This window comes from Trachurus trachurus (assembly GCF_905171665.1).
Source record: "Trachurus trachurus genome assembly, chromosome: 1".
NCBI classification, from domain to species: Eukaryota; Metazoa; Chordata; class Actinopteri; order Carangiformes; family Carangidae; genus Trachurus; species Trachurus trachurus.
The window spans coordinates 27,699,736-27,719,162 of NC_139891.1; the positions used below are offsets into that span (position 1 = coordinate 27,699,736).

The 19,427-nt window shown below is 40.2% G+C and overlaps 1 protein-coding gene across 1 annotated transcript; it reads left to right on the forward strand.

Annotated features, from left to right (window-relative positions):
• Window positions 1–1,987: 1,987 nt before the first annotated feature.
• On the forward strand, window positions 1,988–9,630 carry LOC310993304 (myosin heavy chain, fast skeletal muscle-like). Its single transcript, XM_083981624.1, has 10 exons — window positions 1,988–2,060; window positions 6,729–6,843; window positions 6,937–7,029; window positions 7,113–7,176; window positions 7,258–7,356; window positions 7,414–7,517; window positions 8,645–8,777; window positions 8,893–9,081; window positions 9,201–9,332; window positions 9,531–9,630. Exons 2-8 carry the CDS (start codon window positions 6,838–6,840, stop codon window positions 9,072–9,074), a joined length of 681 nt encoding a protein of 226 aa, XP_083837750.1. The 5' UTR covers window positions 1,988–2,060; window positions 6,729–6,837; the 3' UTR covers window positions 9,075–9,081; window positions 9,201–9,332; window positions 9,531–9,630.
• Window positions 9,631–19,427: the final 9,797 nt, after the last annotated feature.

Here is a 19,427-nt window from a genome sequence, read left to right on the forward strand (position 1 = left end):
AATGTACACAGATGCACATTTTCTTTGCTGGAGTAACAGCAGCAAAGAAACTTGTGGCTACTAGGTGGAAAACTCCTCACAGCCTTACATTCCGTCAATGGGCTTTTACTTTTTTGGATATTGTATATATGGAACAATCAACTGCCCGACTACATGGAGCTAATGAGAAGAACATTAATATATGGTCTCAACTTGCAGGTGCGCTCAAAGATATGATCTAATTTATACATGACTAACAATGTGTCTGTCCAATTATTATTATTATATTTTTTTTTTCTCTCTTTCCTACTGCTCGTTTGTTTTCGTTTTTTGTTTTGTTTTTTGGCATGGTATACTAATATCTAATCTTCACTTATTGTTGGTCCGAGGAGAGGAGGGGTGGGGGGTGGGATTGTTTTGTTGTTATTTTGTTTGTTTGTTTTAGTTATCTATGTTGTGCATTTTATGTACACCAAAAAAAGGAAATTGTGTTTATTATGTCTGGTTGTTAAATGGTCCATACATCAATAAATAATTGATCACAAAAAAAAAAGGTTAAAGCAGAAGTAAGTGGTCCGGTCGTTTTCGCTAATGCTGCAGGTAGGCTTTTGAAATCGTAAATTACAGCTTCAAGTCACAACTTACGACTTTGTAGCGTTCCAGGCAACCCACTCGTGTTTTTCCGACCTGTTTTACCGGTGAAAGTCACTATAACAGCCACTTGTAACTTCCGACCTGTGAACTCGTACCAGATCGAACTGGTACGACTTCACGGTCGGAAAAAAAACGAGTTTCCTTGAACACACCATAACAGTCCTCGTCCCTACGTCGCCACATTCACGGCGTCCCTTGGCTGCACACACAGCCCTGCATGCCGTTCTCTCTCCTCATTGGATAAAAACTGTAGGATACGATAAATGTTTTCTCCTCGGCTCAGAGCAGAGCAGAGTGACTGACAGACCCGTGTTTCAGACCAAACACTCTATGTAAGTGATTGCTGTCGGAAGATATAACTATTTAAGACTTATATTAACACAAATATATCACTTACTTCTGCTTTAAGTTTGTCTTGGACACTAACACACTAAGAATTTTGTATTGTACATTTATTTTGCCATATTTTAATTACTGCGTGGAGGTGTGGGGCAACACTTATGTAAGTAACATCGCTCCTCTTATTCTGCTAGAAAAAAGAGCAGTAAGAGTAATCCACAAGGCAGGTAATAGAGATCCCTCAAATAGATTTTTTATTTCTGCAGGTTTGTTGAAAATGGCTGATATAATAGAATTACAGACCCTAAAAATAATGTTTAAAGCAAAGAACAGATCATTACCTGAACATTTACAAAGCTTGTTTAAATTGGAGGAAAGGGACAACAGACTGAAGCTTGATTTTAAACATACATTTGGAAGGTTAAGCTTAAAACAAATGTGTATTTCTGTTGCAGGTGTAAAACTATGGCATTCACAAAGCAAGGAACTGAAAAGTCAGTTTAAGAAAATGTTTAAAAAAGAAAAGATAAGCATCTACAAAGAAGAAGAAGGAGAAAGAGAAAAAGAAGGCAAAAAAGAAAAAGATAGATAGACGAGTGGTGTTTACCGTTATTTTGTTTGTTTGTTTGTTTTTTTGTCATTACTATGTTTCATCATCTTTAATATTTTGAAACAGAGAATAATATTGGTGTTGAAGCAAGCCAATGAAATTTGTAACAACAGAGAGGGGCGGGTATTATACGTTTTTTCTTCATCCTGCTCCTTTTCGTTCATGGTGAAAATGTGTACACAATGTATATGTGCAACTATGTGAGAATACCATGAATGAAATAAATCAAAATGAAATGAACCCCTACAAGTGGCTCCCAGTGTATGACTCTGAAGTTGTGAATGCCTACAGAGGCAAGAAGCGTATGGAGGCTCCACCCCATCTTCTCTGTCTCTGACAACGCTTACCAGTTCATGCTAACTGGTACGTCCTTTTCAGTATAACATTTGTTAATATGAGGTTTATGTTGTAGAAATAAGTGCTTAATTCCTTTATTTTGTGACTTAACAGACAGGGAGAACCAGTCTGTCTTGATCACGTAAGTTTCATTTTTGTTGATGTTTTTTCCAAGATAATCAAATAGCTTGATCAAACTTTTTTTTTTTTTTTTTTTTAACTTGTTTTTATTTGCAATTATAACATTTACAAAACATTTAAAGACAGACAGTCCACACAAACACATTCCCATACCCTACCCACCCCCCGCCAGACCGCGCAGGATATGAAAAATACATACAATAAAGAGCAATTTGAGACATGTGCCATAGTTATACATAATTATACATAATTTTACATGATTACATTCAATCAATGGAAGCTTCGATTTGGGGGATTATTTTCATCAGAGGCCCCCATATATTGAGGAATATTTCTGGTTTACCCCTCACACTGTACTTAATTTTCTCGGGTGTGCAATATGATAACATTTCATTCCACCATTGTTTTAGAGATGGTGGAGTTGTTGACTTCCAATTTGTTAAAATACATTTTTTAGCGGCTGTCGTGGAGAGCAGAATAAGCCTTTTCTGATGCAGAGTAAAACCAGGAAGTCTGGTCAAGTCCCCAAGAATGAGCACTAAGGGATCTGCAGTAACTGTTTTTTTGAGTATCCTAGACAAGATGCCAAAGATGCCCTGCCAGAACGGTTGAAGGCTCACACATTCCCACAACATATGAACCAGGTTGCCGTCCCTGGCGGTACATCTTGGGCAACATGAAGTTACAGATTGATACATGTGGTGTAGTCTATCGGGGGTATAATATGTGCGGTGCAAAATATTAAATTGAATCATTCTATGCTTAGTTGAAGTTAAAAAAGTTTGAGAGTTTCTAAGGATAGTTTCCCATTCTTGATTACTATAACTGGTATTCAAGTCATTTTCCCATTTCTGTTTAAGATTCAAGTGATTATAATCCACATATTCATTAATCGTTTTATAAAGTTTTGAGATCAACCCAGTTGGTGAGTCAGATAGTTGTATTAATTTACCCAAGGGAGTGTCACCAATTCTAGGGAATTCAGCACATATAACTTTAATCCAGTTTCTTATCTGTAAAAATTTAAAAAGATGTGAGGAGGGTAAATTGTAGCGTTTACAAATTTCTGAATATTCACCAACTAGGCCGTCTTTACAAATGTCACCCAGCACTTGAATGCCACGGTCTCGCCAAATGCAGGATATCTGGTCAAACATAAACTCATGTGGAGAAAGGCTGATCCACAAGGGACTTCTAACAGAAATCATATTTTCAATACCCATGAGGTTGTGGCATTTCTGCCAACACAAAATAGTATGTCTGATTATTGGGTTTGATGTGAAATCTTTGCCCTGTGTTGCAATAAAAGGTAGAGCACTCAGGGGGATGTTCTTTAACAGGTACCTTTCTATGTCCATCCATGACGTTGTATGTGTTCTTTCATGAGACCAGTACCATACAGCTCTTAATTGGGAAGTTAAGTAGTATAGTTTAAAGTCTGGTAGAGTGAGTCCTCCTTTATGTAATGGGGCTTGCAGGCTTGACGATTTAATTCGTACATGTTTATGAGACCATAGGAATTTTGTGATTACCTGGTTGATCTCAGTAAATAATTTAGAGGGGCATTCCAGGGGGATGGATTGATAAAGATACAAAAATTTTGGTAGTACATTCATTTTGATGATGTTAACCCTTCCGATTACGGATAGTGGTAGGTCTTTCCATTTAATCAAGTCGGCCTTAAGTTTTGCCATAAGTGGATGAAAGTTCAATTTATGTATATTACTAAGGTCTTTACTTATATGTACACCAAGGTATTTAAATCCCTCTGGTTTCCATTTAAATCTTGTGACTGAGTCAGGGAGATTTGTAAGAGTACAGGGTCCTAAAGGCATGACATCACTCTTCCCAAAGTTCAACCTATACCCAGACAATTTACTGTACACATTCAATACTTCACACATTTGTGGCACAGATTTATCAGGTTTGGATATGTAAATTAATAGGTCGTCAGCATAAAGTGATAGCTTGTATTCTGTATTTCCTATTCGAATCCCACTGATATTTGAGTTTGAACGGATGGCCACCGCGAGCGGTTCGATTGCCAAAGCGAACAGTAAAGGGGATAGTGGGCATCCCTGCCTTGTGCCCCTCTTGAGGTCGAATGGTCTCGACAGCACACCATTTGTGGCAATTTGTGCTCTGGGGGCTCTATATAATGTTTTAACAATATTTATAAATTTGGTACCAAAATTCATTTCAGTCATAGTTTGGAATAAGAACGGCCATTCAACCCTGTCGAATGCCTTCTCCGCATCCATGGAGAACACCAGTCTATTCTCAGAGTTGTTGGAGGAATCATGGATGAGGTGAAATAGTTTTCGGAGATTATCAGAGCCCTGTCTGCCTTTAATAAAGCCAGTCTGATCAACATGAATTAAATTAATGATGAACGACTCTAGCCTTAATGCTAGTAATTTGGATAGAATCTTGAATGAGACATTAAGCATAGAGAGGGGTCTGTAGGAGCTACAAAGTTGTTCATCCTTGTCTGATTTTAAAAACACATTTATTGTGGCCACCTCCATAGAGTAGGGTAACTTGCCAGTTTCAAGTGATTCCTTGAGCATATTTGTAAGTGGCTCCACCAATATGGGCAGAAAGTTTTTAAAAAATTCTGCAGGGAACCCGTCTGGCCCTGGTGCTTTCCCTATTTGTAGCTTATTTACGGCCTCTATAACTTCCTCCTTAGTAATTTCTACCTCCAATTGGTGTCTGTTTTCCTCACTTAGTTTAGGGACCGAGCAGTTATCGAAAAATCTCCTACACAGGAGGGGGTCCATGTCACCCTGTGATTTATACAAGTCATGATAGTATTCTTCAAAACATTTATTTATACCAGTGGGATCTGAAATACTTACACCCTCTTTATTTTTAATGTTATGTATGATTCTTGCGTTTTCCTCCTTTTTAATTTGCCAGCTGAGTAATTTACCAGTTTTCTCTCCTTTTTCATAGTAGTGAAATCTGGTTTTTGCCATGTCTGCTTCTGCCTTTTGAGTACACAAATTACAATATTCTATTCTCTTTTGTGTCAATAGATGTGTTGATTCAGGGTTTTTAGTCTGTGCGTGTTCTTTTTCTAGCTCATGGATGGTTTGTTCCAGTCTAGTGAGTTTACTTTGTTTTTCTTTTCTTTTTTGAGCAGTGTAAGAGATAATCATGCCTCTGATGTATGCTAGCATAGCTTCCCATATTGCGCTATGTGAGGCTGAATCTCTATTGCTTTCCAGAAAAGCTTTGATTTCATTACTAATGTACTCATTAAAAGACTGATCACTCAAAAGATGGGGTTTTAACCTCCATCTAAAGGGAGCAAGAGGACTGGAGGTATTTTCAATACTTATCTTAAGAGGACAGTGATCTGATAAGGTTGAAGCTAAATAAATACATTCCACCGTTTTCATGCACAGTGTTCTGGATATAAGAAATAGGTCTATCCTTGAATACGAGTCGTGAACCTTAGAATAAAAGGAATAGTCTCTCTGAGTGGGGTTTTTCGTTCTCCAGGCATCCACAAAGGAGAGATTTTTCATCCCTTCTCTCAAAGTTGAGGCAGCAGTAGTTAAAGGCTGTTTGAACTTGGTAGAGCGATCAGTTGAGGGATCTAGTACCAAGTTGTAGTCTCCACCCACTATACACTGTCCATGTACCTGTGTCAAGTCCAATAAGAGTTCTCTAAAAAAATGAGGATCATCTGTGTTAGGTCCGTATAAGCAGATTAAGGTATAGGGAATTTTATTAATGTCACATTTTATATTAACCATACGACCCTGGTCATCTTTATTTGACGAAAGTATGTTCACATCTAGTCGTTTGTTAAAAAGAATAGCAACCCCTCTTGATCTTGAATTAAAAGAGCTGTAACACATTTTACCAACCCAGTCACGTTTTAATTTCTCATGTTCAGAGTTAGTTAAATGGGTTTCTTGCAAAAAAGCAATATCACATTTATGACTTTTAAGGTAGTTCAGGATCTTTTTCCGCTTTATGGGGTTATTTATGCCCTTAAGGTTGAATGTAATCATAGTTAGTTTATTCATCGATCCGTTTGAAAAGTGAGTTTACTTGCTCGGTCTGGTAACCCCTTTCTTTCACAATCAGACACACAAACAACAAACACAACAAAAAAAGAGAAACAAACAAAATAAACCAGTTGCGCCATTAAAATATAAAAAAGGGATGGCGCAGCATGGCCTGCTTGGCTCAGAAAAGAAAGTAAATCAGTAAGTATCACTATCTAAACATCCAATGTATCATGGAGAGAGAGAGCAAGGGAAGAAAAAAAAAAAAAAAAAAAAAAAAAAAAGGGGTGAGGAGGGAAAGAACTTCCTTCTCAGTTCATTTGCATTAGGGCATTTTAATGTGCATACAGATAGAATAAATATTTTAAATTGTGAAATTGTAAAATAAATCTAAATAACAAACAAAACATAACTGGTAAATGAAATAAAATAAAGGCAAAACAACAATAACGAGTGAACTTCTGTTTTAACATATCATTTTATATTAGGCTATTCCTCCCCCCCACCTTTTTCCCTCCATCATTTTTGTATGAAATAAGTCTTACGTCAGAGTCTCTCACATGATTTACATCACCAGCTGGCGTGTTGATATTAGGAGTTCTCTGGTGTTGATCAAACTTTTATAAGTCTTTGTTTATACCTAGTGGAGAATCTGGTGCTGGAAAGACTGTGAACACCAAGCGTGTCATCCAGTACTTTGCCACAATCTCAGTTGGTGGTGGCGAAAAGAAGAAGGAAGCAACCCCAGGCAAAATGCAGGTATGTCACAATGACTCAATGTGTATTCAGTGTATAGTAGTATATCCACAAGAAAAAACATATTTTGATATGATTTTGTCACTTCAATAATAGGGGTCACTGGAGGATCGGATTATTGCAGCCAATCCACTGCTGGAGGCCTATGGTAATGCCAAAACTGTGAGGAATGACAACTCATCTCGTTTTGTAAGTATGGGGAGATGTCTACAAGAAAAAAATCCTCTTACACCTTGCCAATATCGAGAGATTTTAACTGCTGTCCCAAACAGGGTAAATTCATCAGGATCCATTTCGGCACAACTGGCAAACTGGCTAGTGCTGATATTGAGACATGTAAGTAACAATACTAAAAGTGAATACAAATGATTGGAGTTGAGAATTGTCCAGTTTGTGATTTAAGACCCACATTTGCAGATCTGCTGGAGAAGTCTAGAGTGTCATTCCAGCTCCCTGATGAGAGAGGCTACCACATCTTCTACCAGATGATGACCAACCACAAGCCTGAGCTGATTGGTAAGCAGATGCACAATGTTTAATGTACTTAGAGATTTGATTGAAAAACACTCGCAGAGATGTCACTCATCACAACAAACCCCTACGACTTCCCCATGTGCAGCATGGGTCAGATCACTGTGGCCAGTATTGATGACAAAGTTGAGCTGGAAGCCACTGATGTCAGTGATCTTCATTGTTAAAATCTTTACAATAATTTGCATGTTAATGATCAAAATTGCGTTCTTAATGTGTTTTGTAAAGTGATTATAGGCCTGGGACGATAATAAATTTTGCTGGACGATATATTGTCCCATAAATTATTGACGATAAACGATATTATTGACACATTTTTGAGAACAAATTAACCACTAATATAATAATAGTATTTCATAATAATGCAAGTAGACCCTTTTAAATGCGATAAACTTTTATTTCTCTTGAGTATTTCTTTTTAACCATTGTAATTGGAATGACAAGAACTTATATAGCTACTATCCTAAATAAATAAAATAAACAAAACATAATAAACAGTGCAGTGCAGCTCTTCTGTCCAATAACGTTACACACCTGAAGCTCCACTTTTCATTCAAACAAACTAATGTGACTTCCACAGATGTAAGATTTCATCAATGAGACTAGCATTTATCTCCTAAAAAGTATTAAACCAGCTGGTGGTAAACCTCTAAAACCTGCTGATAAGTTTTCTTAGTCGTTTTCTCCCCCAATGACGGAGGTTGACCGGCCCGTGAGCTGCTGCAGACGGCTGCAGACTGTGGGAAGCCCCGCTCCTCCTGCTCGCTGCTACCACATTAGCTCCAAAAACGTCGGAGAAAATCTCCCAACAGGCGATGTGGATAAACTGACCACAGACTGGGGATCTAAACTGTGACTTTCTGGCATGAAAAAATATTAAAACTTTAAAAAGTGACGTGTTAACAGCGCGGCAGCAAGAATTACGGTAAAATAAATTCTAGCTGCTTAGCTTTACAGCTAGCACTGCCGGTTGCTGCCAAATGCATTCTGGGAAACAAAGATCCTGGATGACTGAAAAGAGGGTTCACTCCTTTCATTCTGCAAAACAAACGCCCAGGTGCTGAGACCGATGCACAGAGTGAAGCCTCTTGTCATCCAGCCTGGTTGGAGGGAGAGACCAGGAAAACAAATACGTGCGCATGCACATGGCGATTTATCGAGGCCGGAAAAATGACCGAGTTCATTTTCATTTATCGTGCGATTAATTGATTTATTGATTATCGTCCCAGGCCTAAGTGATTACATTTTCTGATGACACTTTTTGTGAACACAGAATGCCATTGATATCCTGGGCTTCACTAATGAGGAGAAGATCTACAAATTGACTGGTGCTGTGCTTCACCATGGTAACTTGATGTTCAAGCAGAAGCAGCGTGAGGAGCAGGCTGAGCCCGATGGCACAGAGGGTGAGTATTTATGATCATTCATGAAAAATTTGGATGTAACAACAAAGATTCTTGTATGTCATTCGTTTCTATTATTAGCAGTCAGTGCAACATAAAATCACTTAACTGTTTTCAGTTGCTGACAAGATTGCTTACCTGTTGGGTCTGAACTCTGCTGACATGCTGAAGGCTCTGTGTTATCCCAGAGTGAAGGTCGGGAATGAGTTTGTCACCAAGGGAAAAGAAAAACGTTGCCAGGCTGCAGGATCTGGTCGACAAGCTGCAGCTCAAGGTGAAGTCCTACAAGAGGCAGGCTGAGGAAGCGGTAAGGGCAAAACATGTATTTAAAAAATTGGAACTTCATAGCATGTCATATTTTAATGCACAGTATGTATGCTGACCTTTTTTCAAAATGTAAACACTTTACAATATATTCTATTCCAGGAGGAGCAGGCCAATGTTCATCTGTCCAAGTGCAGGAAGATCCAGCATGAGCTGGAGGAGGCTGAGGAGCGTGCTGACATTGCTGAGTCCCAGGTCAACAAGCTCAGAGCCAAGACCCGTGACTCTGGCAAGGTAATGGAATATAAAATATCTATCAAAGCCCATGCTCCAGTCTATCATAACAAATTTATGACACCCTTTTTGAAAACAAATGCCATTAATAACATTGCAAACAAACCACAACATGTACTCAGAGTGTGATGTAATGTATGAAAATATGTACTGCAAACTATTCATCCATCGTCTTTTTTTTTTTTTTTTTTTTTACAGGGAAAAGAAGCAGCTGAGTGAAGCACCCTAGCTGATTGGCTGTTTCTATTCATATAATATGAAGTGAACTAGTCCAAATAAAACTGATTATCATGTAAAATTTCTGTCTGTGTTGATCTGAACTCATTCTTTTATGAGAAAGAGTAACTATGAGATTTGGGTCACTGGTGACACAGGTAGATATCATTCCACAGTTGACACTGGAATATCTGACTAATATCTGAAAAAAAAAACTTGCACCACTTGCCCCATCTAGTGGCCCGAACAAAGTATTGGAATTTGCGATAGTGCTACTTTAAAATATCACATGAAATAACGTTTTTGCTATGAAATATGAAAGGGTTAACTGTAAATGTAACAGTCTAAAAGGGTTCCCAACCTTTTCCAACTCAGGGCCTGCTGGAAAATCAAAAAATGTTCACGGCCCACCTTCGTCCCTATAAACCAGCGTTTTTATCTGGGGGCACCAGAGCTTTTTTTTTTGGGGGGGGGGGGGGGGGGGGGGGGTTCAAACAAAAAATGAGTTAAATGTCACTTGCACACAGGGCTGAGTGATTAATGCATTTGCATTTCACAGACTTCGGGAATAAAGACGTAAATTAACGACTTTATTCTCGTAAATTTAAGACTAAAGTAGAATAACGTCATAATATTACAAAAATAAAGTCATACATTTATGAGCAGGCTAACCGGGAGGACCGGGACAATTCCTGGTGGGCCGGTGTTCAATCATAGCACTGAGTTGAAACATCACGTATGCTGTTGCTGTTCCTGGGCGGCCTCCACGTAATGGCAGGGACACCCTCCCTGTTGACACACCAGACGAGCATTTCTCCGCAACGGTTGACAAGCACTTCTGCCCCTCAGCTGTGTCTGTAGGCCTATCTCTCTCACGCGCTGAGTATAGATTGACAAGTAGGCATATATAAACACACTAACATGTCGTACCTATTTGTCAATCGCAGTGTTTTATTAAAATTGTTTTAATTTTGAAAATTGGCCGAATTCTCTCATGGTTTCATGTTTGACTTCCTGCCTGGCTTGATGCGATCGCTCGCAGCTAGCGCACCAGGGCTGAGCTCCGTCTCCTTCAATATCATACCACTATATGTCACAATGAATGTAAACGTGTCGCGTATGAGCGGTAAATACGTCTCTAACAACTCTAACAGCATCATTGACCGTCGGAACATCATTCTATGTATCGAACTGTTTTCTCATTGCTGTTATCCAGGCCTGATATTCACAACTTTGTATCAAAGTTGGGATCACATGAAACAGTCTCATTTACAGTCAGTCATCTGTGTGTCTTGGGAGGATCAGCGAGCTATTAGCAGGGTTTCTACATTATGTACAGAAGTATTAATAATAATATTAATAATAATACTTTCTTTGTTGCATTAAATTGATTAAATTAATTCTCAGTGGTAGGTAATGTGTGTGTGTGTGTGTGTGTGTGTGTGTGTGTGTGTGTGTGTGTGTGTGTGTGTGTGTGTGTGTGTGTGTGTGTGTGTAGGGGTGGGGGCACAGGATAACATCATTTTTTCAACATGTTATGAGACTGACAGCACCAGGACAGATAAACAGTAGCCTAAGCTCTCCCTTAACTCATTGAGTGCCACGCTCCTTTCCAAAGTTTTAGTCAAGTGTACCGGCAATTTAGACTATTTTTGACTTTTTATGTAGAGCCACAGTGTATTCTATATTATTGCCACCAACACATACTGTAGCTCAATTGAAAGGTTTAACTTTATGCTTCAAATGGCCACAAACCATTTGTTTCTACGTGCCTCCGTTCCTGAGAAAACTCAAGCTAAACATGGCTGGGTTTCACCAAAATCCCTCCTTTTTTTCTAGAAAAGGAGATAGAGCGTCTTTTATGAAAGGTGCGCTGTTTGTGCCTGTCGCTCTTCTGACAGTCGAATTTCTGGATCAAAGGGCTCGTATAAGATAACTATATACAACAATTGTTGTTCTATTCACAAAACCACCATCGGGGGGGGGGGGGGGGGGGGGGGGGCGCCACTAAACAACAATAACACAGACGCGCCGTGCCGTGTCACAGCCTCTCGCCGCGGAACGTGAGGGTCAGTCGGCCACAGCGGCTCCGGAACACAGGTCCCACCGGTGGTCGCGGTCCTTCTGTGGTACGGGTCGGTGCCGGCGGTCTGCTTTGGCCCAGAGACCATCAGATTTTACCGCGGGAGGACTTTGGGGAGGACACGGTGTTGCTCCAGATGAAGACCGGGCGGGACAGTCGGCTGAGAGCTTCCTGTTTCTGCTCCGAGCAGCTCGAGCAGCTGGAGCAGCAGCGCAGGTGAGAGCAGAGCAGCTGTGCTGCATCTGCATGCAGAACTCCGTTTGCAGAAGCCGAGTTATGATGAAAAACTTCCAGATCATGAGCTGTCATGTGACTTTGATCGTCATCTATTTCAGTTCTCCTCGTCGTAGAGTCCCCAAATTTACATATAATGTGTATTAAAGTGTCTATTTTCGTAATTAAAAAAAAAAGCAAAAAACAAAAAATCTCGTTTTTGGCACTCAACGCATGGGAACGAAAAACGAGAAATTACGTGGTTGGCACTCAATGAGTTAATTGATTGCTACACTTTTTTGAGATTGTCAACACACGTCCTTGCAGCTTAGCTGCCCAGACCCTTTAACACTTAGGCTGCCTTAAATAAAGAAACAAACAAGCCGATGACAAGTGCTTTTTAGAGGATGACAAACAAAGTGAAAATAATTAAAATGTGTTAAACGCTAAGGAATAAAAGTGTGTTTTTAAAACAGGAAGCGAGGAGGCTTTTCTAACGTTCAAAGGCAGCTCGTTCCAGAGCTTGGGAGCAACGGCGGCAAACGCTCTGTCTCCTCTGAGCTTCAGCCATGTTTTGGGGACTGTCAGCAGCAGCTGATCGGGGTGGGCAGTAAGGCTGAAGCAGATCAGAAAGATATGGTGGAGCAAGGTTGTTCAGACATTTATAAACAAATAACAGAAACTTAAAGTATACTGTATGTGGTGCACAGGGAGCCAGTGTAGGGACACCAGGATGGGAGTGATGTGCTCACGCCTACGGGTCTGAGTTAGCAGACGTGCAGCAGAGTTCTGGACAAGCTGCAGACCGGCAAGGGAAGCCTGCCTGGCTAATCCCTACAGTAGCTACATACAAGGAATTACAGTAATCAAGACGAGTCGTGATAAAAGCATGGACTAATTTCTCCAAGTCAGGTCTTGATAAAATAGCCTTTGCTATTTGACGTAGTTGATAAAAACTTTTTTGTACTACACCGCAAGACCGAAGACATCCTATCTGTTCCCGTTGTAACAGACAACATGGTAAAATACATCCCTGCCCAGCTAAGAATAAAAAGTGCAGAAGGTGCAATAAAATTGGACATTTTGAGGCAGCTTGTCAGACGAGGATGGTGAAAGAGGTGGCTGCAATGCAGCACCACTGGGTAATGCTTTATATTAAGGTCCTTGTAATTAGTTAATAGGTAATAAGGCCCTTATATGATTGATTGAGCTGTGCTGCCCGGACCCTAACAACAACAGAAACAGTGACGATAGTGACACAAAACAAATAACAAAAACAAAACAAACAACAGAACAGAAATAAAACGTGCTATCAGGCTATACCTTATGTTTGAGAAAATAGATGGGTCTTTAGTCTTTAGTAAAATGTGTGTGTGTGTGTGTGTGTGTGTGTGTGTGTGTGTGTGTGTGTGTGTGTGTGTGTGTGTGTGTGTGTGTGTGTGTGTGTGTGTGTGTGTGTGTGTTGTCTTGTAAAGTGTTCTGAGACCATGTTTTGGTGATTTTACACTTTAAATAAAGGTGAATTGAATTGAATTGGTGGAGCTTGGAAATTAAGACAGGAAGCATTATATCCATAGTGCGAAATACGGGGGGGTTTGGGGGGGTCGGACCCCCCCGATTAACCCCTGAGACCCCTTTCACTCAATTTCCCTACGGGGACAAATAAATTACTACTACTACTAATATAAGTCTTAAATAGTTATATCTTCCGACAGCAATCACTTACATAGAGTGTTTGGACCGAAACACGGGTCTGTCAGTCACTCTGCTCTGCTCTGAGCCGAAGAGAAAACATTTATCGTATCCTACAGTTTGTATCCAAGGAGGAGAGAGAACGGCATGCAGGGCTGTGTGTGCAGCCAAGGGACGCCGTGAATGTGGTGACGTACTGTAGGGACGAGGACTGTTATGGTGCGTTCAAGGAAACTCGTAACTCGTGACCTGTGAAGTCATACCAGTTCAATCTGGTACGAGTTCACGGGTCGGAAGTTACGAGTGGCCGTTATAGTGACTTTCACAGGTAAAACAGGTCGGAAAAACACGAGTGGGTTGCCTGGAACGCTACAAAGTCGTAAGTTGTGACTTGAAGCTGTAATTTACGGTTTCAAAAGCCTGCCTGGAACGCAGCATTAGCCAAAACGACCGGATCGCTTACTTCTGCTTTAATAAAATCCTCATGAGTATCTTATAATTGTTCATAATAACATTACAAACACATATATTGAGTCAACTAGCCCAACCATTATGTCTTTGTTATGCCTTTATTAATCTTTTTTGTTTGATTTATTAACATTAATATATACTTTATTGCTCATCTATTATCAGTTAACTATGCACTTGTTTACAGTTGTCTTATTAAGGCTGATAAATCTTTTATTGTGCATTATTATGCCTTTAAGAATTTTTTTTTTTTGCTTGCTTTATCAAAATAAAATGTACTTTATTATGCCCTTATTATCAGTTAACTATACACTTGTTAACAGTTAACTATGCTTTTTGCAGGTACTGGATCTAAAGCGAGAACAATGCCTTATTTAGTCAAATAAAACTTTTGTTATGCATTTATTAATGGTTAACAATGATTTTCACAACTTCCACATCTATAATGAACAATACATGTGGTCAAGTTTGATAAAATGTGAAGAAAAGATTGCATAGTAATACAAATGTTTTAACAGTGAAGCCCAACATTGTTTTATTCATTGCTGTGGCTGTCAAGTAAATAGACATTTTACTAAAAATGTATAAAAATCACCTAAAACAGGCATCTGAAAGCACCTTTAAAACATTTAGACATATAATACAAAACATAATTTAACAACATGCAACATAATTTTGTACTTAAATGTCTAAAAATAAAAATAACCTAAAACAGGTTGAAAAAAAAAGTACACTATTAAAAAAAAAATGTAATTCCATTGAACATTTAACGTTCAAACAATTTACAAAGCAGCTGCTCTTTTGCACACTTTAAACATTTGCATCAAAAGCAATTAAAAAGTTCCCCATCCCCCTTCTCTCTTCCTCTTCTTCTTTGCCATCATCAGAGGTTGAGGAGCTTGAGGAGACTGAGGAGTCTGAGGAGGGGTCGGTAGAGAATGAGGATAGAGGAAATTTACATCTGTGTTTTCATAATGACATTTAAAAAAAAAAAAAAGTATCGATATATCCTGCAATAACACTTTGCCGTTGATTTTTCAAGCATTTTAAATAGAGTCCTAATGTAGCACATTTCATTAAAGCAGAAGTAAGCGGAATGTTTGTGTTAATATAAGTCTTAAATAGTTATATCTTCCGACGGCAATCACTTACATAGAGTGTTTGGTCTTAAACACGGGTCTGTCAGTCACTCTGCTCTGCTGTAAGCCGAGGAGAAAACTTTCCTTGTATCCTACAACCTTTATCCAATGAGGAGAGAGAATGGCATAAAGGGGCGGTCCTCTCTGTGTGTGCAGCCAAGGGATGTGCGTGAATGTTGTGACGTAGGGACGAGGGCGGGGACTGCTAACTCCATCAGCTGACAATAATGGCGCTTTTCCACTGGCACGGCACAGCGCGGCACGGCCCGCTTTTTTTGCTTTTCCACTGGCCCTAGTACCTGGTACCAGGTACCATTTTTAGTACCTCCTCGGCCCTGGTTCCAAGCGAGCCGAAGCGATACTATAACGTGACGTCAGCCGACTGCCTTCCACTGATTGGGCAGAGCGTCGGCGCGAGTGCGACGTCCGACATGAGAATCAAACCCGGAAATTTCAAAAACGGAGCGGCAACAGCGCCTGCTGATCTGTATCGACACTGTAGTTATTCCTTCACCTGAGTTAAATGTTGCTGTGTGTAAAACCACGCTGTGGTCTGTTAACGAGGTGCAGACGAGTGAGTTTGGAGCTGACGAGCGGATTGAAAAAAGAGAGACGGACAATGCGGCCCCGCGATCGCCTCCACGATCAGCCCCGTGCCAACCCCGCCCCCGCTGAGGAGGTACTAAAGAACTCAGCTGTAGTGGAAAATCACCTTTACCGAGCTGAGCTGTGCCGTTCCGTGCTGTGAAAGTGTAGTGGAAAAGCGCCATAAGTTAGCCAAAATGACCGGATCGCTTACTTCTGCTTTAAACTCAAACTCAAATCACTGTGCTGAATGTACACAGCACTAAGTAGGCTATCATGTACAGAAAAGTGTCAAAAACATATCAGACAGTGCACAACTAAAGAGAGAAGCTATATATTTCAACAATGTACACTGTATGTATAGCCTAGCTGGAGAGAAAATAAACTACATTATTTTAATATGAAAACTTTCTCACTGATAAACAGAGGAGCGGCCCACTCAAGACTGCTGCTGCGCTTCCGTAGGGCAGCAACAGTCATAAGGCGTCTTGGTCTACACTAGCTTTGGCTAGCTATGCATGTTTGAGTTTGTACTAACTAGTTAGTAGCAGTTAAACTTACCAGAAGAGTCATCCTCTGTCTCACAATGCTTCCTCTTGTTAGCTGCTTCTTTTCGAGGCCCAGAATGGGTTTGAATTATACTCGGGGGCAAAAATATTGGGGCAACTACCTCAAAAACACTGGAAGTAGGAGGAAGAAAAAAATAGTGATTTTACCAGGCACACAAAACAAACTCAGAAAACTGATTTTTGAAGGTAGTTCGACCCAATTTTTTTTTAAAGCAAATAAACTCATTGAGTGCCAACCACGTAATTTCTTGTTTTTCGTTCCCATGCGTTGAGTGCCAAAAACGAGATTTTACGTTTTTTGCTTTTTTTTTTAAATTATGAAAATAGACACTTTAACACACCTTATGTGTAAATTTGGGGACTCTACGACAAGCAGAACTGAAAAAGATGACGATCAAAAACTCATGACAGCTCATGATCTGGAAGTTTTTATCATAACTCGGCTTTTGCAAACGGAGTTCTGCATGTGGATGCAGCGCAGCTGCTCTGCTCTCACCCGCGAGGCTCCAGCAGCTCGGAGCTGAAACAGGAAGCTCTCAGCCGACAGTCCCGCCCGGTCTTCATCTCGAGCAACACCATGTCCTCCCCAAGGTCCTCCCGCGGTAAAATGTGATGGTCTCTGGGCCAAAGCAGGCTGCCGGCACCGACCCGTACCACAGAAGGACCGCGACCACCGGTGAGGCCGGTGTTCCCGACCTGCTGTGGCCGAGAGACCATCACTTTCCGCGGCGAGAGGCTGTGACACGGCACGGTGCGTCTGTGTTATTGCCCCCCCCCCCCCCCCCCCCCCCCCCCCCGATGGTGGTTTTGTGAATAAAACAACAATTGTTGTATATATTGATCTTATACGAGCCCTTTGATCCAGAAATGCAAGTGTCAGAAGAGCGACAGGCACAAACAGAGCACCTTTCATAAACAACGCTGTATCTCCTTTTCTAGAAAAAAAAGCAGGGATTTTGGTGAAACCCAGCCATGTTTAGCTTGAGTTTTCTCAGGAACGGAGGCTCGTAGAAACAAACGGTTTGTGGCCATTTGAAGCATAAAGTTTCACCTTTCAAATGAACCACAGTATGTGTTGGTGGCAATAATATAGAATACACCGTGGCTCTACAAAAATCGTCAAAAGTGGTCTAAATTGCCGGTACACTTGACTAAAACTTTGGAAAGGAGCGCGGCACTCAATGAGTTAAATACCTTCAGGAAAAAAAAAAATCGAATCTGTCATCAGATGAAGCCGACAAAAAAGAGGGTCAGAGACAATGCCTTGAGAAAGGTCTGTGAACGAAACAATGGCTTAGTAAATGTTTCAAGTGAGAAGAAAGTGTGCAGGAGTTTCTCTACAAGTCTGCTCTTCTCCTCCGACGCACCTTTCTGAAAACTGGTGTGCAAAGTTTTTTACTTAAAGGGATAGTTCACCCAAAATTCAAATTTCACTCATTATCTACTCACCCTCATGTCGACTAAGGGCTGGGAGAATTTTCAGAGTCCTCCGTGCCTTCTCGGAGTTACGGGGGGGTCCGCACAGCAGTATTTGTCCATATAATGGTTGTGAATGGTGCTCACTTTTCTTTGTCCAAAAAGACACACAAAAAAACATCCAAATACCTTCATACTGCTCGTCTGTAATGTCCCTCTTGTATTGAAGCCCCGACATGAGAAATTGTTCAAATCACGCGAGATTTGCCCTCACACAGGAAGAGCAGTGATACAAGAGGGACATTACAGACGAACAGTATGGAGGTATTTGGATGTTTTATTGGACGAAGAAAAGTGAGCACCATTCACAACCATAATATGGACAAATACTGCTGCGCTACATTATGGAAGCTAATGGAATTTCTTGGTTTCCCTCTCATCAAATACACAATCCAAAAACTCCAAAAGGCTGTTGTGGACAAGTTGACCTACACATTCATCACGCTATGAGATAATAATGCAACGTTATGAGATGGAGTTGTTTTAGAGGTAAATTCATGCAAAACCGCTGATGCGTGTTGCGTTCAGGGACAGTTTTTCAGCAAGCAGACTCTGTATTTACCTCGAAAACGGCTCTGTCTCGTAACGTTCCATTGTTATCTCAAAGTGTGGTGAATGAGCAGGTCACAACTTGTCCACGACAGCGTTTTGGAGTTTTTGGATTGTGTATTTGATGAGTTTGATGAGGGAAACCAAGAAATCCGCTGTTCTAAAAATAGCGACAATTAAAGGTAACGAACCTACTGCTATGACTATAGCGATTATGGCAATGGGCCAATTTGCCTTATAATAGATGAGCAATAAAGTATATATTAATGTTAATAAATCAAACAAAAAAGATTAATAAAGGCATGACAAAGACATCATGGTTGGGCTAGTTGACTCAATATGTTTGTAATGTTATGAACAATTATAAGAAACTCATGAGGATTTTATTAATGTCCTTAAGCATCAACAAACAGTTACTAAGTTTATTATAAGTTATTATAAATCTCTTATAGTCTGCTATTAAAGCAGAAGTGAGTGATCCGGTCGTTTTCGCTAATGCTGCGTTCCAGGCAGGCTTTTGAAATCGTAAATTACAGCTTCAAGTCACAACTTACGACTTTGTAGCGTTCCAGGCAACCCACTTTTTCTGACCTGTTTTACCGGTGAAAGTCACTATAACGGCCACTCGTAACTTCCGACCCGTGAACTCGTACCAGATCGAACTGGTACCACTTCACGGTCGGAAAAATACGAGTTTCCTTGAACGCACCATAACAGTCCTCGTCGCTACGTCACCACATTCACGGCGTTCCTTGGCTGCACACACAGCCCTGCATGCCGTTCTCTCTCCTCATTGGATAAAAACTGTAGGATACGATAAATGTTTTCTCTTCGGCTCAGAGCAGAGCAGAGGGACTGAGAGACCCGTGTTTCAGTCCAAACACTCTATGTAAGTGATTGCTGTCGGAAGATATAACTATTTAAGACTTATATTAACACAAATATATCACTCACTTCTGCTTTAACTATATTATAACGAGACTATTAATACATATATAGTCTTATAAACGCATAATAATGTTAATAAACATTTTGTAATCACTTATAAGGGCCTTATTTCCTATTAACTAATGCTTATTACAAGGACCTTAATATAAAGTGTTAC